The 19,182-nt window shown below is 40.3% G+C and overlaps 1 protein-coding gene and 1 pseudogene across 1 annotated transcript in view; both read left to right on the plus strand.

Annotated features, from left to right (window-relative positions):
* zbtb16a (zinc finger and BTB domain containing 16a) overlaps positions 1-19,182 on the plus strand; it is a 182,137-nt gene that overhangs the window by 156,363 nt on the left and 6,592 nt on the right. Inside the window, exon 6 of the mRNA XM_088320957.1 lies at positions 15,236-15,406. Within this exon, the coding sequence (XP_088177083.1) occupies positions 15,236-15,406 (171 nt within the window). The remainder of the gene's footprint in view (positions 1-15,235; positions 15,407-19,182) is intronic.
* Positions 12,996-13,080, plus strand: LOC148349231 (U2 spliceosomal RNA; annotated as a pseudogene).

Consider the following 19,182-nt stretch of genomic DNA (forward strand, 5'->3'; position numbering starts at 1 on the left):
ACATATTTCCACTAGATGTCACCAAAGCTAAGTGCAACTCTCAAACTTGTTTTTTCTGTCTACCATTAATCAACCAGAGAACTTTGAGGAAACCTATCCAGATGTTATTTTACTTTTGTTGAAGGCAACATAAAAAAACACAATGTAAATTTTTTTGCAGTTTTTTTTTGCAGAAATCTTAAGTTTAGTTTCTTTCTAGAATAGAAATATAAACGCCGAATAGAATTACAAAGAGACACAATATAATAAAATCAATCATTAAAATGTGCTATTTTTGGCATGTTCCAGGCTGCATGAGTTTCTTCGAGTTAAATAATCGGTAGTGGCAATTAATTAAATTGTTATTTTGCATTTTTGATACAAACGCCCCATTGATGAACACCACAAGAATCTTATCAAAGAAAAAAAGATTTATTTTTTTCAATACAATTTATAATAAAATCTTACATCCCTGAATCATAAATGAATCGTGTGCCTCCGAAAAAAAAACCTGCCTTCCAACTAAGGCACCCGTTTTATGCCATTAATTTCTAGTCTGGCCCCTGCATTAAATTGAAAAAAAGAAACAAGTGTGCTTTCTTTGGCTTGCACCCACCTTAGATGGTTGGTAGCGTCAAAAATACCTTACAATTCAGACTATAAGCAGCGACTTTTTTCCCATGCTTTCAACCCATGGTTTGTATAATGATGCGGCTAATCTATGCATTTTTTCTAATGGCCACCAGGGGTGCCCGAGCATATGGTAAGAGTGAAACAGGTGCAATATATGTCATGTAACTTAGCGCTTTCTGCATAATTAAAACTCATGAACAGACCCTCATCATGAAAAAGCTTTCAATCAAAACGGGAGCGCTAACTACCATTTTGGGAATAGTTTTATGAGTCTGTTCATTTGTACAATAAACGGAAATAATGTGGCAAAACAAACTCGTATCCCAGATTTCCTTTCCATGGCATTTCAAAGCCAAATCATCCAATGATTATCACGCCGCCGGGGTTTATCTCTACAAAACGCGACAGTTAGAGGCATTAGTCACAGGGATCACGGATTTTATTTTTGGCATTTTGTGTAATTAGCGCCTAAGTGGTGGCGTTTTCTTAGGTCGAGAAAATGAGGTGTTATTTTACACGAGCAAATAGGATCAATCTTAAAATGGAAACACTGGATAAGGTTAGTTCCTGCTGTTGACATTTCGATAGATTAAGAATACTCTTGAGTATGATGCATGTTGATGATATTCTGATACCGATAAATCAAATTTGTTGTGTGAAACTTTTTTTTTATTGTGAAGTGGATCCATCAGATACGGTTTGACTCGGTGGGATATCGCTAATTATTGATTCTACTAAACTCGAGATATGTTTTAATGTTTTTTGTTTTGGTTTTTCATTTAGATACTTACTATATACCAGGAAGGGATGTGACAATATTCAAATGGCATGATACTACAAATGATTTGGTTTTCATAATTTCTGGAATACTGAAGCGATGTTAAAATAATGTACTCGAAAAAATAATCCGTTTTTTGATATACAAACAATTTGCATCAAAAAAGTCCATGACAGTAACCGCGTCACTAAAATGAACTTGTATTTTTTATGCAATAGAACAGCAAACCACCTTGAACTTGTATCTTGTATAAAAATTCCTTTTGAACAAATATTTACTTTGGCGAAATGACACCACCATTTTATTACCAATCGATAGACTCGTAAATGAGTTGCTTTTATTTTGACTAACCAGCGTTTGATCCAGTATCTGGTATCAATCCCGTCTGTCCTGCCCTGTCCGGTATCGATCCCGTCATGTCCAGTATCTGGTATCGATCCCGTCAGTCCCGTCCTGTCCGGTATCCAGTATCAACCTTGTCTGTCCTGTCTGGTATCCTGCTCGTGGATCCAGTATCGATCCTGTCTGTCTCGTCCTGTCCGGTACCCTGCTCGTGTATCCTGTATCTGGTATCAATCTCGTCTGTCCTGTCCTGTCCGCTATCCTGCTCGTCTGCCCCTGGCTTCCTGTTTTTCCGCGCCTGACTTCTCTGCCCCACTTCTTCTGCCCAGCGATCCCCGAGTCGCTGGCGTTTGTGTTCCTCTGCCCCGCTTCCGCAAAACAAAGCTTGGTGTGAAAACGTTACGCGTTTGGGTCCACAGTCCTTTCGGGTTCTGACTATATATATATATATATATATATATATATAGGGTCAAAAAAAATTCAAGGACAGTTCAATCTGTTCTGACATGTCAATATTTCAACTCTTTTCAGTAGCAGTCGGAAGCTTCAGGCGAGACGCGCGCTAAAAATAGCTTACAGTGAGTAAAAATCCGTCTTTTATATATGATGGCAGTGCGCTCCATTCATTCTCACTGGTCGCAATCCGTTTTTTTTTTTTCCTCGGGTCGCAGCAGGATGCTAATACCTTGTTGACACATGTGCTCACACGAACCAATATGAAATGAATTCCATTCCCGCTTGCTTTCATTCACTTTTCCTCGTGGCCCCCCACCCTCGCCGAGCTTCAACAGCTCGTCCGCGACCTTAAATAACAACCAGACTGTCACGGCCGATTTAACTCACTAGGGCTCCGGATAAATATTTGAAAGAAGGCGAAATGAGAAGACTCGTCCTCCATTTACCTTACTCCTTTTTGTCTTATTATTTTGGGGGGGTATAAAAAAAAGACACTGGTGACATTCAGTATAAGACCAAGATTGGTTTGAAATATTTTCACTTGCTATTATTCAGCGATACCATCATGTGATATCAAATCAATTTGGTACTGCTCTGTGGTATCTATTCAGCATACAGTGTTATGACATTTTTGCATATTTACCACCACAGAGAGATATCTAGGATTGGCAACCCAAAATGTCAAAAGAGCCGTAACGAACCAAAAAATAAAATGTCTGGAACAGGAATAAAATCAAAAACCTTATCAAAACGCATTTTTAAATTAAAGTCATTACATATTTGCAGGATTTCTAAATCTTAATAAACATTGCAAATTATTAAAAAAAAAAAAATATGTACCGTATTTTCCGCACTATAAGGCGCACTGGGTTATAGGGCGCACCCCAAAAAAGTAGTTTTTGGTCCTATTTTTGACATACATAAGACGCACCGGATTATAAGGCGCTCCAATGGGAATGTCGACAAAACAGTCAGATAGTTCAGTCCAACTGATTACCCCCTTAACATTCCCAAAGCTTGCAAAGAAGCAAATACGTGTCGTAGACACGTGCGGATGCGGTGTCCGTACGATGTCACTCAAATGCATCGTTCCAAATATCATTCGGAAGGTTAAAGTCTTGGGATTCAAGAAATTCCAACCATTCCTTAGTTTCTATTTTCTTTTTCGCTCGCAACTTTACTGTGCATATGACGATTAACACTTGGAATTGAGTTTAATTTAAAAAGAGACACTCCATTCCATCCATTATCTGCACCGCTTATCACAGAAACATCGAGTTCAGTCTGAAACAAGATACAGGGACAATATAAAACCCGGAGTAGCTCACCGAAGTCGTTGTGCTCATAACAATGTGCAGCCAATTTTAGGTGCACCTTATAGTGCGGAAAATACGGTATATTTTTGTATCTGTTACCCTCCTCCTTCTCCCACTTTCAAACATTTCTCCCGAGCCGCGGGTTGCTCACCCCGTCGGTAAAATTTGATATCATGCCTGATGTAGTATTATAATAATATGATATTGTAATATTATATGATATTACAATACTGTGGAGTAAATTCATCATTACTGCAGCTTGAAAAAAATCATATTTATCTGCACAAAAAAGAAGATAATATATTGAGTGATATTTAATTGCATGTGCTATATAGAATCGCTTTACCACAATATGATATCATGATACTGCTGTACATCATTCTCCATCATACAAATATTCTATATTTACCACCACCAATTTGTACCCTATAATATACTGAGTGATATGTAATATCATGGAGTATTACAATACAGTACTATAACATGATATCATGCTCACACTCCATCATTAAAAAATATTACGCATTTACCGCTACTAAGTAGTATGATGGATTCTATGAGCTAGAATATACTGAGTGGTATTAAAAAGCATCCATGATCTAGTATCATGGTAAAATATGATACTGTGGTAAGAATTTATAATACTGCATCATAAAAAGTATTTCATGTTTACCACCAACTAGGTAAAAATTAATATAATGTGTATCATACTATGATATATCATGATACTGTGGTATGAATTAATCATACTGCATCAAGCAAATATTTCTTTTTTACCACCGCAAATTAGTATCCTAAAATATAATGAGTGCTATGTATTATCATGCATGATAGAGTATTGTAATACTATAATATAATATCATCAGGGTTGGTACGGGTGGTGCTTGAGTTTTGGGTGAAGTAAATACTTGAAATTGTAGATACTGAAATTGTAGAAATTGTTGCCATGTTTCTCAACAAGTCTGCTTAGAATTGACCCCAACACTGCTCTCTGGTGGCTTTGCTTTGCAGTTGAATTTATTTTTTCTTCTTCTGCTTTCCTTATTAACAGCAACTTCTATTAATCTGTATGGCATTGTCCTGTGAAACGTAAACGCCTCCTTCAGTTCGCCCAAGAGGACAGGGCACTACGAAATGTCTATCACTGCAAGGATCATATGTCTTGAAAATTGCACATGCGAGATTAAAAATCGCAGATCTAAATCTCAGATATGTGGCTCTGTCAAATACCTGATTCACACCAGATTTCTTCTTTTAATGGTTCTGGAGAAATTGGAAAATTGGCTTTGAAAGTCCTTTAAAGGTGCTTGAATTTGGCCTTGGAAGAGGTGTAGGAACATACTGTATAATTGAAAAAAATTACATATCTATCACCACAAAGTGGTATCCAACTAAGTAAAAATGCATATCATGTGTGATGTAGTATTATAATACAATAATGATATCAAGATACTGTGGTGTAAATTCATCAACGTGCATCTTGAAAATATTTCATATTTATCATTACAAAGTGGTATCCAACTTGGTAAAAAAAAATTATGTGTGATGCAGTATCATACTATAATATAATGTCACTATACTGTGATATGAATTAAACATACTGTATCTTGAAAATATTTAATATTTGCCACCACTAAGTGGTATCCAACTAGGTAGAAATTGATAGCATGCATGATGTAGTGTCATAATACTACAAAAGGATATCTTGATACTCTGGTATGAATTCGTTATACTGCATATTGAAAAGTATTCGTATTTACCCACACAAAAAATATGTGTGATGTAGTATCATTATGCTATAACATGCTTACACGATACTGTGGTATGAGTTCATTATCAACTTTGTCAAAAATGCTCTATGCACAGCATACAGCACAGATCACGCTGCATCTTTAAAATATTTCTTATTTACTTGACTTAAACTAACTATGTATTAAATGCGTCCTGATCTGATATCGAACTCAAGCAACGGTTCTATAACAGCCTCGAAAAACGGTATCGGATATATCTGATTTCATTATTTTTTCATCCAAAATCTCAGATTTTGATATTTATATTCAAACAGTCACTCTTCCTGGTATCATAATAGTAAACGTGATATCATTTGATACCATATTTTCCCCGTTTTGTTTTGTTTCCTCCATCAAACATTACCTTACGATTTAGCATACATGTCCCTGGTTCGATGTTGATCGGATAATATCATCTTTCCGAGTTGTACACAGATAACCCCCAAAAAATCAAATTTCCTGGTTTGCTATTGTTTATTCACTGTCCATTTATTCTGCGTTCTTCATTTACCTGTCCGCCGTCTTATCTCTGCGACACAGCCGAAAGCCTCTCTACCGGATCTGCGCGGCAGACGCCAAATTTAATGCTGTTTATTTCGGTGTCTTAATCCGGACATCTTTATTCTCCCGCACACACAAACTCTGTCGCTTTATTTGCTCTTTTTGTCGCTTTTACTGCACGTATGCACACTGCATTAAAGGTTCAAGTGCACGCGTTCAATTATACAGTGTTGGCAGCTGTGCCGTCCCTTAAAACGAGCGCACCCATTACGCGGCAGACCTTCATTAATATTCCGTTGTTGTTCACTGTCTGTCGGTGCGTGAGACGATTTGCTGGCTTTTTTTTTGTCTTTGTGCGTCGGCAGCTGTATTTGAGCCGGATGGTGATTTAAAACCTATAGAAAGGGAAACATAGGCTCTCCCCCACCCCTCTTCTGCACGGTGCCCTCGGGCATCGCCACCCTCAGCACTCCTTTGGGGGTTTTTGTGTGTGCTTGGTGGCAGAGGGACGCAGGTGGCCGTGCCCAGGGGCACCCGAGGGTCCGGTGCCCATGTGATGCTGTTCCGGCTCATTGCGTCGTGCTCTCATCTGTGGCCTCACGGCTGCTGCACTATTGTTTCGTAGCCGCTCAAATATATATACAGTATATTATGTCCATCCCTTCCATCTGGAATAGATAAAAATGTTAAATAGTGGTAAAATGTAAAAAGCAATAAAATAATACACCACAGTCCAAAAAAAATAACATACAAAAATCATGTACAAATATAAACATAGTAGATCTTTATTATTTAGAGAAACAGAATAACATGTTCCAGATTAAATAAAACATTGTATAATCGTTTGGATGGATAGATAGATATCCATCCATCCATTATCTGCACCGCTTATCCTCAATAGGGTCGCGGGGTGCTGGAGCCCATCCCAGCTATCCTCGGGCAGTGGGCAGGGGACACCCTGAACTGGTTGCCAGCCAGTCGCAGGACACAGAGGGACAGACAATTCACTCGCTCATTCACACCTAGGGACAATTTGGACCGGCCAATTAACCTGAAATGCATGTTTTTGGAATGTGGGAGGTAACCAGAGTGCCTGGAGGAAACCCACGCAAGCACGGGGAGAACATGCAAACTCCACACAGGAGGTTCAATCTCATGACCTCAGAACTGTGCCGCACACGCGCTAACCACTGCGCCAATATAGATAAATAGATGTACTAAATTTGTCATACTTGTACACATGTAAACAGAATGAATTGTCAATACATCGGACCAACGTAGGTTCCATAAAAATATAAATATATGGTAATGAATTGGAGTTGGGGCAGCAAGGCGGCGCAGTGGTTAGCGCTTGTGCGGCACAGTTCATGTCATGGGAACCTGTCGTGGGTTCAAATCCAGCTCCATACTTCCTGTGCAGAGTTTGTATGTTCTCCCCGTGCTTGCGTGGGTTTCCTCCGGGCACTCCTCCCACGTTCCAATAACATGCGTTTCAGGTGAATTGGCCGGTCCAAATTGTCCCTAGGTGTGAATGAGCGAATGAGTTGTCTGTCCCTGTGTGCCCTGCGATTGGCTGGCAACCAGTTCAGGGTGTCCCCTGCCCACTGCCCGGAGATGGCTGGGATGGGCTCCAATCTAAGATATAATTGTGGCTCTGTAAAATACCTGATTCACACCAGATTTCTGAAAAAAGTATCCTGTACAATAGTGTAAAGGACTTGTATAGCGAAACAAGCCAGTAAGAGGAAAATATGTTGTATTTCAATTTGTGATACTTTAATATTATTTTTTTTAAAATAAGTATATTTTATTTTGTTTCTCGATTAGAATGAATTTGAAAATTGTCCTTAAAATTACTTATAAATATTTTTCTTCAAATTTTAAATCTTAACTAAAATCACCTAACTATTTTTTTCTTTATTAAAATCTTGAGTGGTTGGTAGATCATTTTGTCTTTCTTTTTTTCACTTGTGGAATCTTAGTAAGTATTTATTAAATGACCAAATAGTTTTTCTCTTTCTATTTCAAGGATTATTCTTTTTTTTTAAAACAAAATGATCTCGGTGGTAGGTCATTTTGCTCATTTTTTTTAAATATATTTAGTTTTTTTAATCCTTATTATTAGAAAAAATACTAGAATTAAGTATTTTTTACATTTTTTTTCTGTCTCTATATACAGCTCAGGTAAACACCTGTCTGAAAAGTAGTTTCATCTTCGGACATAATTGGTACACTCCTTGTAATTGAATAAGTAAATCAGTTTGATTTCCCAAGATCCACCTCTTTATTTTCAACCATCAGACATGCCTGAAAGAGAATGATCATTTCACATATAAATATCAAACCACCGAGTCAGAAACAAGTTCAAGTTCTTGGTTTCATTTATTTTTATATCACTGAAACAGTGATGTCAAACTCATTTTAGCTCTAGGGCCACACAAAATAAAATACATTCTTACCAGGGCCAGTGTGTAAAAAGTACAGGTATGCCTTTTCAGAGGCTCACAATTGAATTATGATTTGGGAATGTATGATTTTATTATAAATCAATTATTGAGGCTTTTTTTCACTATTTTTCTTCCTACACTAAGATTTAATCGTTTGTAGTATTTATCAATTGCTCATGATAAATAAAAGCACAACAACAATTGAATTAATTTCCACTACAGTTTATTTAACTCAAAGAAACTCATGCAGACTGGAAACTGATAAACATAGCATACAAACATTAATTTGAATTCTGAATTCTATTTTTGACTTTTTAGGAAAATGTCTACCTGAATATGCAGACTTGTGCGTTTATATTTCATATATTTTATATAAAGGAGCTAAAACATCTTTACATTTCTGCAAAGACACCCAAGTGTTTTGTTTTCTTATTTCATATTTTTTTTGTGTGTGTGTTGTCTTAATCGGCGCGTCTGAGACTTGGCTTTGGTGACATCCAGTGGACATATTCCTCATGCCATGAGGCTCTTTAACTCCACCCGGGGGAGTAAAAGCCCACATTAAAACCCCAAACCCACATTTGCATAATACCCTATTTTTAATTACAGTGTCTATTTTCAGTAGCACTATTTAAATACTCTATATCAACACGTTATATTGGGTATTTATGTATTATATTCCTTTTACTTTATTATTATTTTATTTTTCAACACAAGGATACTGCTGGAAGTGTGAATTTCCCTACGGGGATGAATAATGTATCTATCTATTTAAAACTGCTAGTCATTGTGACTTGATGCAGCTTAGTTTTTCTCTTTTGCTTCTCTCAGCATTGTCTTGCGGGCCCCTGGTGGGCAACATTTGGCCCGTGGGCCATGAGTTTGAAACACGTGCACTAAAACCTTGTTTTCAAGCAGGGGTGTGTAGACTTTTTGTGACACGGCATACGACCCCATCATTAACAAACGCATTTTGTTGGGCCTCGAAGTGGCCGTCAACGCGCTGCCCCTTCATCATGTGCCCGTTCGAACGGCGACGTGACCCTGAATAAATTGCATTTCTCGTAATGTCCGCTGCGAAAAGACAATCTCGCCGCCCGCCCGCCGCGCGTGCCGTTATTTAAAACCTTATTGTACGCGTTTGGCATGAAAGACGCACTTTAAATGCTGATCACATTCGGCCCGCGCCTCGCTCGTCGACGAGGCCTTCAAAGCGACGGCGGCGGCGGCCATTTGTGTTGAGGATCAATAAATGTGACACGGCTTATTTGTCGGCATGAAGTTATCAGCGCCTCCTGCTGTACGGCGAGGCGGCCCAGGGACCGGGCGGCCGGCGGGTAGACGGCCATCCATCAAGCGGGGCGGCGTGCCGTGCCGTCGGAATAACAATGCGCCTGGCATTCAACCGCCTTTAATTAGGCCGTCTCATCGCAGCGAGCGAGTGAGCGAGCGGGATGCTAATACGCGAGACGCTTTGTTTACGGCTAATTCCGCCCGGTGCCATTTTCATGAATTTAGTGAGGGAAATATCCCCAGCAGAGAGCAAAGGGCAAGGACGAGGGGTTGCGATCATCGTAACAAGAGACTCCTTGAGAGGGATGCTGCTGCTAGCATGAAAAAGTAAAAGGTGGAACATGTGGTAGCAGTGGTGTGCCGTCAAACTGAAATGAAATGATCTGCATTTATACACAGTGGGACCTCGCTACTTCGCGGTTCAATGTTTGCGGCTTCAGAGCTTCGTGGTCTGTAATGGTTAAAAAAAAATAAAATTGAGCGAGTTCGGCGGACGCGGGGTCACACGGCGCAATGCGAGAAAATGCGGCGGGCGTGATCGGGTTACCCCCGTAACTGGGGGGAGCCCGCTCGTCCGATGACCCCAGTAGCGCGTATCGCGCCCGAAAGTACCCGCGCCGCGGGTTAGGGGCTCGCTCGCGGGAGTGACCAAACGGCACCCGCAGTGCGGCGCAAGTAAAAACCCTGTCGTGAATTTGTCTCCGATTGTCCCAGGCGGACGGAAAATCGCCCAGCTGTACGACTCTTAGCGGTCGATCACTCGGCTCGTGCGTCGATGAAGAACGCAGCTAGCTGCAAGAACTAATGTGATTTGCAGCTGCGATTGGCTGGCAACCAGTTCAGGGTGCCCCTTGCCCACTGCCCGGAGATGGCTGGGAAGGGCTCCAGCCCCCCCCGCGACCCTAATAAGGATAAGCAGTGCAGATAATGAGATACGATATTTTTTTTTTTTTTTTTTTTTTAAAGGGGCGTCGCTACTTCCTGGTTTTTTACTTTTAGCGGGTGGTTTTGGTCCCCATTAAACATTAGCTAGGAGGCGGTAATGCAAGTGAGCCAAGAGTGCTTGAGGATGAGCTGCACACGCAAATATATGCTAGTGTTCATTTTATACAGTTTTTTGTCAATCCTCAATGGCTGAAGGAAGGAAATAAATTTATTTGATTTCCTGTCAAAGCCATTTTCCTAAAATGGACATCATTTAGAAAGGTCCAAAACCAGACCCATTAACTTGATATGTAGGCCCGAGCCCAAAGCAATCCCGAAAATTGATTAGTGAGGATTCGGGAGGAAGATAGGTCACTATAGCCGTGTGCCCTGTTTTCTGAATCCACCGAGCGCTCACACGTTTTTTGACAAAGAAACAAGCACTAAAACTTTTTAAAAAGTACAACGACTGTATTATCCGGTCTATAAATCGTTCTGGATTACAAATTGCACCAGCCATAAAATGGAGAATTAAAAAAAAACATTAGCCAGTGTTCTGGTTTGCCCGCGTCCCTGCGTCCTAGATGCATCATTTTTGCTGGCGATGCATAGTCTCAAATCAACGTGCGTCCCCGGGACGCAACTTTTTTGCCACAAAATTGTCATTATTACCCGATTACTTTTTTTAACAAAGATTTACTGCACTCCAAACTTTTCGTCTGTCAGATCCGCCATTGTTGTTTTGGTCTCGCGGTTCGAGTTTTCGTCTGCACGCGGATCTCGGCCAACGAGATCTCGTTGTGTAGTGAAAAGAAGTCCGTGTTTTTTTTTAGAGAACCGGCTTTTTTGGCTCAACTCATTAAAAAGAGCCGGCTCTCAAACGGCTCACTTGCTTTGATGATTGATATTACGAATTATGTTGTATAAAGAAGTTAAGAAAAAAAGGAAGTATAAAAGGAGAACCTAAATAACACTAAATTTTGGGGACCCATAGATCTCTGTTGGGACCCATAGATTTTTGAGCATTCGAGTCCCCGGGACCCATCACTTTTCAGAGGTAAAATGAACACTGCATTAGCCCAGTGTTTTTCAACCTTGGGCCGAGGCACATTTCTTTCATTGAAAAAGAAATGCCTCGGTACACCACCAGTCGGTGCCGTTGCATCTCCGGTAAAAGTAAATCCAAATTATAATTCCCACAGCGCAGTATTTAATTGTCGCACTGGTTGAAACGTGCTGCTTTAGACGATGCCTCGCTTACGACTGACTCATTGTCACCTTCGCTTCTCGCTAACTCCAAACTTTCTTTCTGCTGCTTGTTTTGGCTGCTATTTCACTACTTGCAGCTTGTAATCTGCAGAATGATTTTTTTTTATCGGTGCCATTTTGTTCAGCCCCTTCTCGGTTTTTAAGAATGACAGGCAGTCTTGAAATTATCCACACAAGCCTAGAGCGCCCTCTTGCGCTTTAGTGTGAAAATAACATGTAAAATGATGTAGTCTATTAATAATTTAACACATGAGCTGGAAATAACATGTGAAACGATATACCGTAAATTATATACCGTAAATTCCGGACTATGAGCCGCTACTTTTTTCCCAAATTTTCAACCCTGCGGCTTATTCAGTGATGTGGCCAATTTATGGAATTTCTCTAACAGCGCTCGACTACAAAAGGTAAGATTAAGACCGGGGAAGACTGCAACTTCTTAGTTTGTGCACAAATTAATTTAGCGTAGACATATCCTCTTCATGCAAATTGCAAAAAAAAAGGCACATGATGCAACTTTCAAGCTAAACCCAATCGAGCTGTCCGATATAGAAGGAAACAGAACTACTGCACGTTACCTTTACTTTGCGAGCGTGTTGCCAGCCTGTCTCCGAATAAGGAAGCGTGGGACGACGTCTATATGACATAGTCTCTTTTCCATACTGAAGGAAGACGACTTTGATGACGTCAGTTATAGGGTGGCAGATGAGGACGAATTACCGTGCTTACTACAAGCACAGTATGTTTTTTTTTAACAGCTGTCTACTGTGTTGCGAGCGTGTTGCTAGTAGCGTTTTGCTACCCTTCACAGGCACGGTTTGGGATGAAAGTTATAATATTATTATTAAAGCTTTAAAAACTCTCTCGGTGTACCGTCTTTCTTTGTAAATATGTGTAACCATGTATAATATGTATTTGCAACTGTATATTTTTGTAATGTATTTATTTTAGAAACTTATTCTAAAATGTTTTGCACGAGCAAATGAGAAAGAAGGGGCGGGGCAAACGCGGGCTGACGGGAAGTGGAGTAAAGGTGAGACGTGTTTGTGGACGCGGCCAACAATAGTGGATATATATTTTTCCCACCCTTACATTTGGAAATATACACTTTTTTCCTTGGATTACTTTCAACGGGCACCCGTACTCTGAAGGTCTGCATTAAACTTTAAATACCGGTATCATTTTCCGTCCATTAGCCGGCTGTGTTTTTTAGACTGTGTTGGGTATGTGTTAAATTTGTGTAAAGCCGTAATCGATGATTCTGAGCTTTTTGCAATTGGGAGATGGAATAAGAGCTTGCTCTGTCCACTCCACGCATCGGCCCGGTATTGCAGTACTTCCGGGAACGGTGCATTCGCACTGATCGCTGCTTGGCTCTGTGGCTAGGACCTTGACTCAGCCCCTTGGCTGAGAGCAAGTGTCTCGGCCCCTTGGCTTTGTAGCATATTATGATTTGACTGATAATGGATAATTGACAAAGAGTAAAGAACAATAAACCTTACAAAATCTCTCCCCCCTTGTGTTTGTATTGCCTTTTTTCAATGTGGGCGCATGCGGCTAATATACAGGTGCGGCTTGTGTATGTACAAAATCGGTTTTCCTCCCGAAATGTGTTGGGTGCGGCTTATAATCCGGTGCGCTCTATAGTCGGTAATAATGTCTTGATAATTTCACACATATGTCGCACCGGAGTATAAGTCGCACCCCCGGCCAAACCATGAAAAATACTTATAGTGCGGGAAATTCAGGAGGCTGCATTCATAAGGTGTGAATTCATCATTTGCGATCAAATTGAAAATCTCATTCCTGGTGGAGCACAAAGCTCTACTTTGTCTCTCACTTTATCGCCATTTGTTTTCTTTTCCCGCGTCTGTAAACTTTATCAGGCTCACACCCAAAGAGAAAAAAAAGAGAAGAAGAAAAAATAAAGTGTGATTTAGTGCACCGTTGCATCTGAAAGACGTGATTGCTTACAAGCGGAAATCGTGTACAAGAAGCGATAAGTACGTGAGGAGAATGAATGTGCATGAGAGAAGAAATAAAATCATATTTTTCGCAACCAAAGCAAAGAAAAGTATTTTTTCAAAGAGGACGTGACTTTGACTTTTCTATTCACGTTGTGAATAAGGAAAGATATTTTTTGGAGTACTTGATGTGTGATGTGACCTCTAAAGATGTGAGTTTTTTGTGCATCTAAAAACATAAAAAACTGGATGGATGGAAAATAGCTGAGCATTTTGATTATATTCCGAGATCTTTATATGCAGGACTGTCTGGGAAAATTTGAGTCTTGTAATAAAGTTGTTTATTTTCTTTAACACTATCAACAAAATGTCGTACATTCTAGATTCATTACAAATTAACTGGAATCCTGCAAGACTTTTGTATTATATTCCTGATTATGGCTTACAGCCTACTAGTTTACTTTTTAATGATATTGTAATGCTTTGAAATGGATACAGTGGCTTGCGAAACTATTTGGGCCCACTTGAACTTTGTAAGCTTTTGACACATTTCAGACTTCAAACATCAAGATATAAAACTGTCATTTCTTGTGAAGCATCAACAATAAGTGGGACACAATCATGAAGTGGAACACACTTTATTGGATATTTTTTAAAAATTTAACAAATAAGAAACAAAAAAGTGGGTGTGCAAAATTATTCAACCCCTTTAATTTCAGTGCAGCAAACTCTGTCCAGAAGATCTCTGTTGATCTAAATGACTAACGATGATAAATTGAATCCACCTGTGTTTAATAAAGTCTTTGTATGAATAAACCTACACTGTGATAGTCTCAGAGGTCTGTTTAAAGAGCAGAGAGCATCACAAAGAACGAGGAACACACCAGGCAGGTCCGAGATACTGTTGTGGGGAAGTTTAAAGTTGGATTTGGATACAAAAAGATTTTCCAAGCTTTAAACCTCCCAAGGAGAACTGTGCAAGCATAATATTGAAATGGAAGGAGTATCAGACCAGTGCAAATCCACCAAGATAGGGCCGTCCCCCTAAACTTTCAGCTCAAGACAATGATCCAAAACTTAAAGCAAAAGCTACATTGGAATGGTTCACCAAAAAACATATAAATGTGTTAGAATGGCCAAGTCAAAGTCCAGACCTCAATCCAATTGAGGATCTGTGGAAAAACCTGAAAACTGCTGTTCACAAATGCATCCCATCCACCATCACTGAGCTGGAGCTCTTTTGCAAGGAGGAATGGGCAAAAATATCAGCTTCTCGATGTAGAAAACTGATATACCCCGAGCTACTAACTCAATGGGGCTGAATAATTTTGCACACCCACTTTTCTCTGGGCTCGGTCTCCTTAAATTAATCGGTCGGGTTCGAGCTGGTTTGGGATCTCATATCAGCGAACCAAGCCAGGTGGGGCTGGATTTTTTTTTTTTTTTAGGCCCGATCTTACCTCTAATTTCAGGTCATGTTTTTATTCATATAAAACGAGTTAAAGTGTCTGGAAGTAACATTGCCCCCCTTTTCACCTTACAGCCGGCGACCACCCTTACGAGTGCGAGTTCTGCGGGAGCTGCTTCCGTGACGAGAGCACGCTGAAGGGCCACAAACGCATCCACACCGGGGAGAAGCCCTACGAATGTAACGGCTGCGGCAAGAAGTTCAGCCTCAAGCACCAGCTGGAGACCCATTACCGCGTGCACACAGGTAAGACTTCCGAGGTGTCGAACGAAGGCTTACTAGGGTCACGAGACTTTTTCGACGGACGCCATATTGGATTACAAGCAAGAGATTGATGAGTCACTTTGTGGCAGACCTGGGCGCTCCGGTCCTAGAGGGCTGAAAATCCTGCTTGATTTGGGGGAATTCTCTTCTTCGACTCAGGTGACACAAGTTATGAACTTGTTAGCAAGCTGGCAGGAGCTTGGAATTACCTGCATTGGAGCAGAAAAGCTCGAAAACCAGGCAGGACATGCCGCTGTCAAGGAATGCTGTGCTGTCCTAGCTCCAAAGTTTCACTATTTTACCAGCTATACAGCTTGCGGACGACGTCCCAAATAACTAGGGCTTTTCACTGCTGTTTATTCAAGCAATGGCCTCAACCAATAAAACAAAACTTCAAAAAAGTGCCCTTAGCTTGCTAACTATACACCCTGTCAGGACCAGAACAGGAAACAGGACCCACTCGCGTAACGTTACTCAGTTTTGTTGGGGAGAAGGGAAAGGCGCGCACACACGATCCGGAGATCGCTGGTCACGGGTAGTAGGTTTGTCAGACGCGGAAGTGGGACTTCCGTGGCGAGCGATGGCGGTGTCGGGAACGGAAAAAAGTCAAAAACCAGGAGTGAAATTAAATGAAATGATCTGTATTTATATAGCGCTTTTCAAGTCAATGAAGACTTGTCAATGCCGCCCACAGTGGAGAGTAGAAGGATCGTTATTGGGGGCGGGAGAACAGACGTGGTCGAGATCAGAACAGGTCGTAATTCGGGACGGGAGGGCAGACGTGGTCGAGATCAAACAGATCGTAGCGGGAGAAAAACAAGAGCAAAAACACAGGACAGGCGAAAAAGGGCTTGCCGTGTAAAAACGGAGATTCGCAGTTGGACCGACAAAAGGGGACCAACTGGACAGACTTTAAATACTGACAGGGAGCCAATCTGTCAACAAGCTCCAGCTGCCGCCACCCGGGTGGGGCCAATTGGGCGCCATGGCAACCGTGACACACACACACACACACAGTTTGAGCTAAGCTAAGACACGCTAATCACAGTTTAGACAAAGGTACCTTATTGTGTGCATAATTTTACTGTAAACAAATACATCCAAAATCTCATTACAATATGTTTCATACTTGGAATTTATTGTCCAACGCAACAACAAAAGAGGATTTTCACCGAACGTTTGCATAGTCTGCGTACCTCTGCCGCTATCCTTTCCGCTACAAACAATTAACATGTTAAACACTAGAGGGCGCTTAAGACCACTAAATCTCCCCTCAAAGCAGAACTTAAAAGTCAATACTTTCTAGAACCAGAGAATTGCGAAGTATGACCCATATAATGTACTGTAGCATAACACAAGGAATCGGTGTACTTGTGTGTAGTTTTCCTTGTCCAGGATAATTTAATGCTGCAAAGCACTGTGCGACTTGTAGTTTTGAGTCTCATTATCTTCACCACAGTTGACAAACTCATGGTCCATGTGACAAATCATGTCATGTGGCCCACGAGAGCTTAAAATGTCTGAGTGTCTTAACAATAATGGGTCAAAAATGCTTTGCCCAAAAACTACTAATAAGTTTACAGTTTAGTAGATACTCAAAATAAAGAGAAAATGCATCAATGGATTCAGAACTTGCAAGAGAACAAGAGAGGACGCAAACCTCTGAAAATAAATTCTAACTTGATCTAAAAGCCCTCCCCTAAGCCCTTTATTTTGAATCTCCTAGAGAACAAAAGCATCGTCCCTGCATTTGTTTTATGTATTTATTGGTGTAGCATGAAAATGGTGAAAGTAAGAAAATACCTGCTTCAAATACAATCCAAACGCTAACCACAAACCCTAAGAAAGATGAAAAATTAGCTTATTCGAATGTGTGTAAGAAATGCATGTACTTGCACACGCATTATGACGAGCAAACAGAGGCTGCAATGAATGCACGAGCCAGGAGATGGCGGCTGTGAGTAAAAAAACTTCCATACTGTTCCTTTTAAATCCCGCGATGTACAGTTAATTTATTTAAAAAGAGAAGAATAATACACAAATTTTGTTCATTAACTATGTGATATTACATTATTTACCCTCCCCTATTTTTGCATTATTGAAAAGCTCCTGGGAGCCACTAGGACGGCGCTCAAGACCAATTGCTTGCTGAGCCTCAAACTACAGTTCATTTATTTTTTTTAGAAGGCCTATCGAAAAATGAATGAAAATTTACTGAAAGTCAATAAAATACTTTTGGCTCTTTTTTACTACTTTTTCCTGCTGATTAGCGCAAAGGGCTACCCGTTTGATATGCATTTCGAAAGTACAAACTTATCGTGTTATCACTATTTTATCTGTAAGATTATTCTGTTATTACCAGGTTGTAATTATTAGAAGTAGGGTTGAAATAGGCTTATTCAAATCACCTGAAATGTTGCAAACCTTTCATCGTTTTAATAGTCACAATTATGGATCACAAATTACTGGTGTACTTTTTCCGTAATATTTTATTATTTTGAGATGGGATATTTGAATTTTTCAAAGCAGTGCAATGTTTTTATCAGTGCTTTTCTTGGGGAAAATCAATGGGGCCCGATCTCACCCAGACCATAACTCTGTAGGCCCCCAAGTAAGTTGTGTTCTAGTCCCCTGGTCTACAACTTAATCGAACGGCGATAAAGGGTTCGGAAAATGAATAATTTAATAATATTTAATCAAAAATTTTGTTTAAATTTAATAATTTGATCATTTACCCCTATGTCCCGGACCGGAGCCTTCGCTCTGAAAATGCTGGTCTACTAGTGATCCCAAGAGCCAAGAAGAGATTCGCAGGTTCGAGAGCGTTCTCCATTCGGGCCCCTGTGCTGTGGAATGCTCTTTCCCCCGATCTGTCGATCTGTAACCTCAGTGGAAATGTTTGAATCTAAGCTTAAAACACACTTCTACTCTATAGCATATGAATAACCTAAATTTTATGTTGACAATATCTGTGTATTATTTGCCCTCATGTAGGTTTTAGATCAGGGGATGGTGTTGTAATAGTCTGTGGTTTGCAATAATCTGTGGTCTGTGAAGCCCTTTGAGACTCTTTGTGATTAAGGGCGTCACAAATAAACATGACTTGACTTGAAAAATGTTAGCTTATCTCTCATGACTCTTCGATTGTAGACTTATTTTTAAAATGATTTTTGAGGAATCAATCAATTGTTTAATGACACTGATCATGTGATGGATTTCCCAAGTCAAGTCATGTCTATTTGTATAGCCCTTAATCACAATGAGTCTCAAAGGGCTGCACAGATCAAAGACTATTGCAAACTACAGAGCATTCCACGACACCGGGGCCCAAATGGAGAACGCCCTCAGACCTGCGGATCTCTTCTTGGCTCTTGGGATCACTAGTAGACCAGCATTTTCAGAGCGAAGGCTCCGGACCGAAATATAGGGGGAGATTATATCTGAAAGATATGAGGGAGCAAGTCCATGCATGATTTTGTATACTACCAGCAGAACATTAAAATCACATCTTAAGCTAACAGGGAGCCAATGCAGGTTAGCTAAAATCGGGGTAATGTCATCAAACTTTCTTGTCTTGGTTAAAAGCCTCGCTGCTGCAATTTGGACTAGCTGAAAGCTTTTGATTTTGGACTTCGGGAGACCGGAGAGTAGTGCATTATAGTAATCGAGACGGGAGGTAACAAACGCATGAATTATAATCTCCGCATCCGACTGAGACAGGATAGGGCGAATTTTAGCAATGTTGTGAAGATGGAAAA

This window comes from Urocampus carinirostris, chromosome 17 (genome assembly GCF_059441175.1).
Source record: "Urocampus carinirostris isolate Australia breed hairy pipefish chromosome 17, RoL_Ucar_1.0, whole genome shotgun sequence".
Taxonomy (NCBI): domain Eukaryota; kingdom Metazoa; phylum Chordata; class Actinopteri; order Syngnathiformes; family Syngnathidae; genus Urocampus; species Urocampus carinirostris.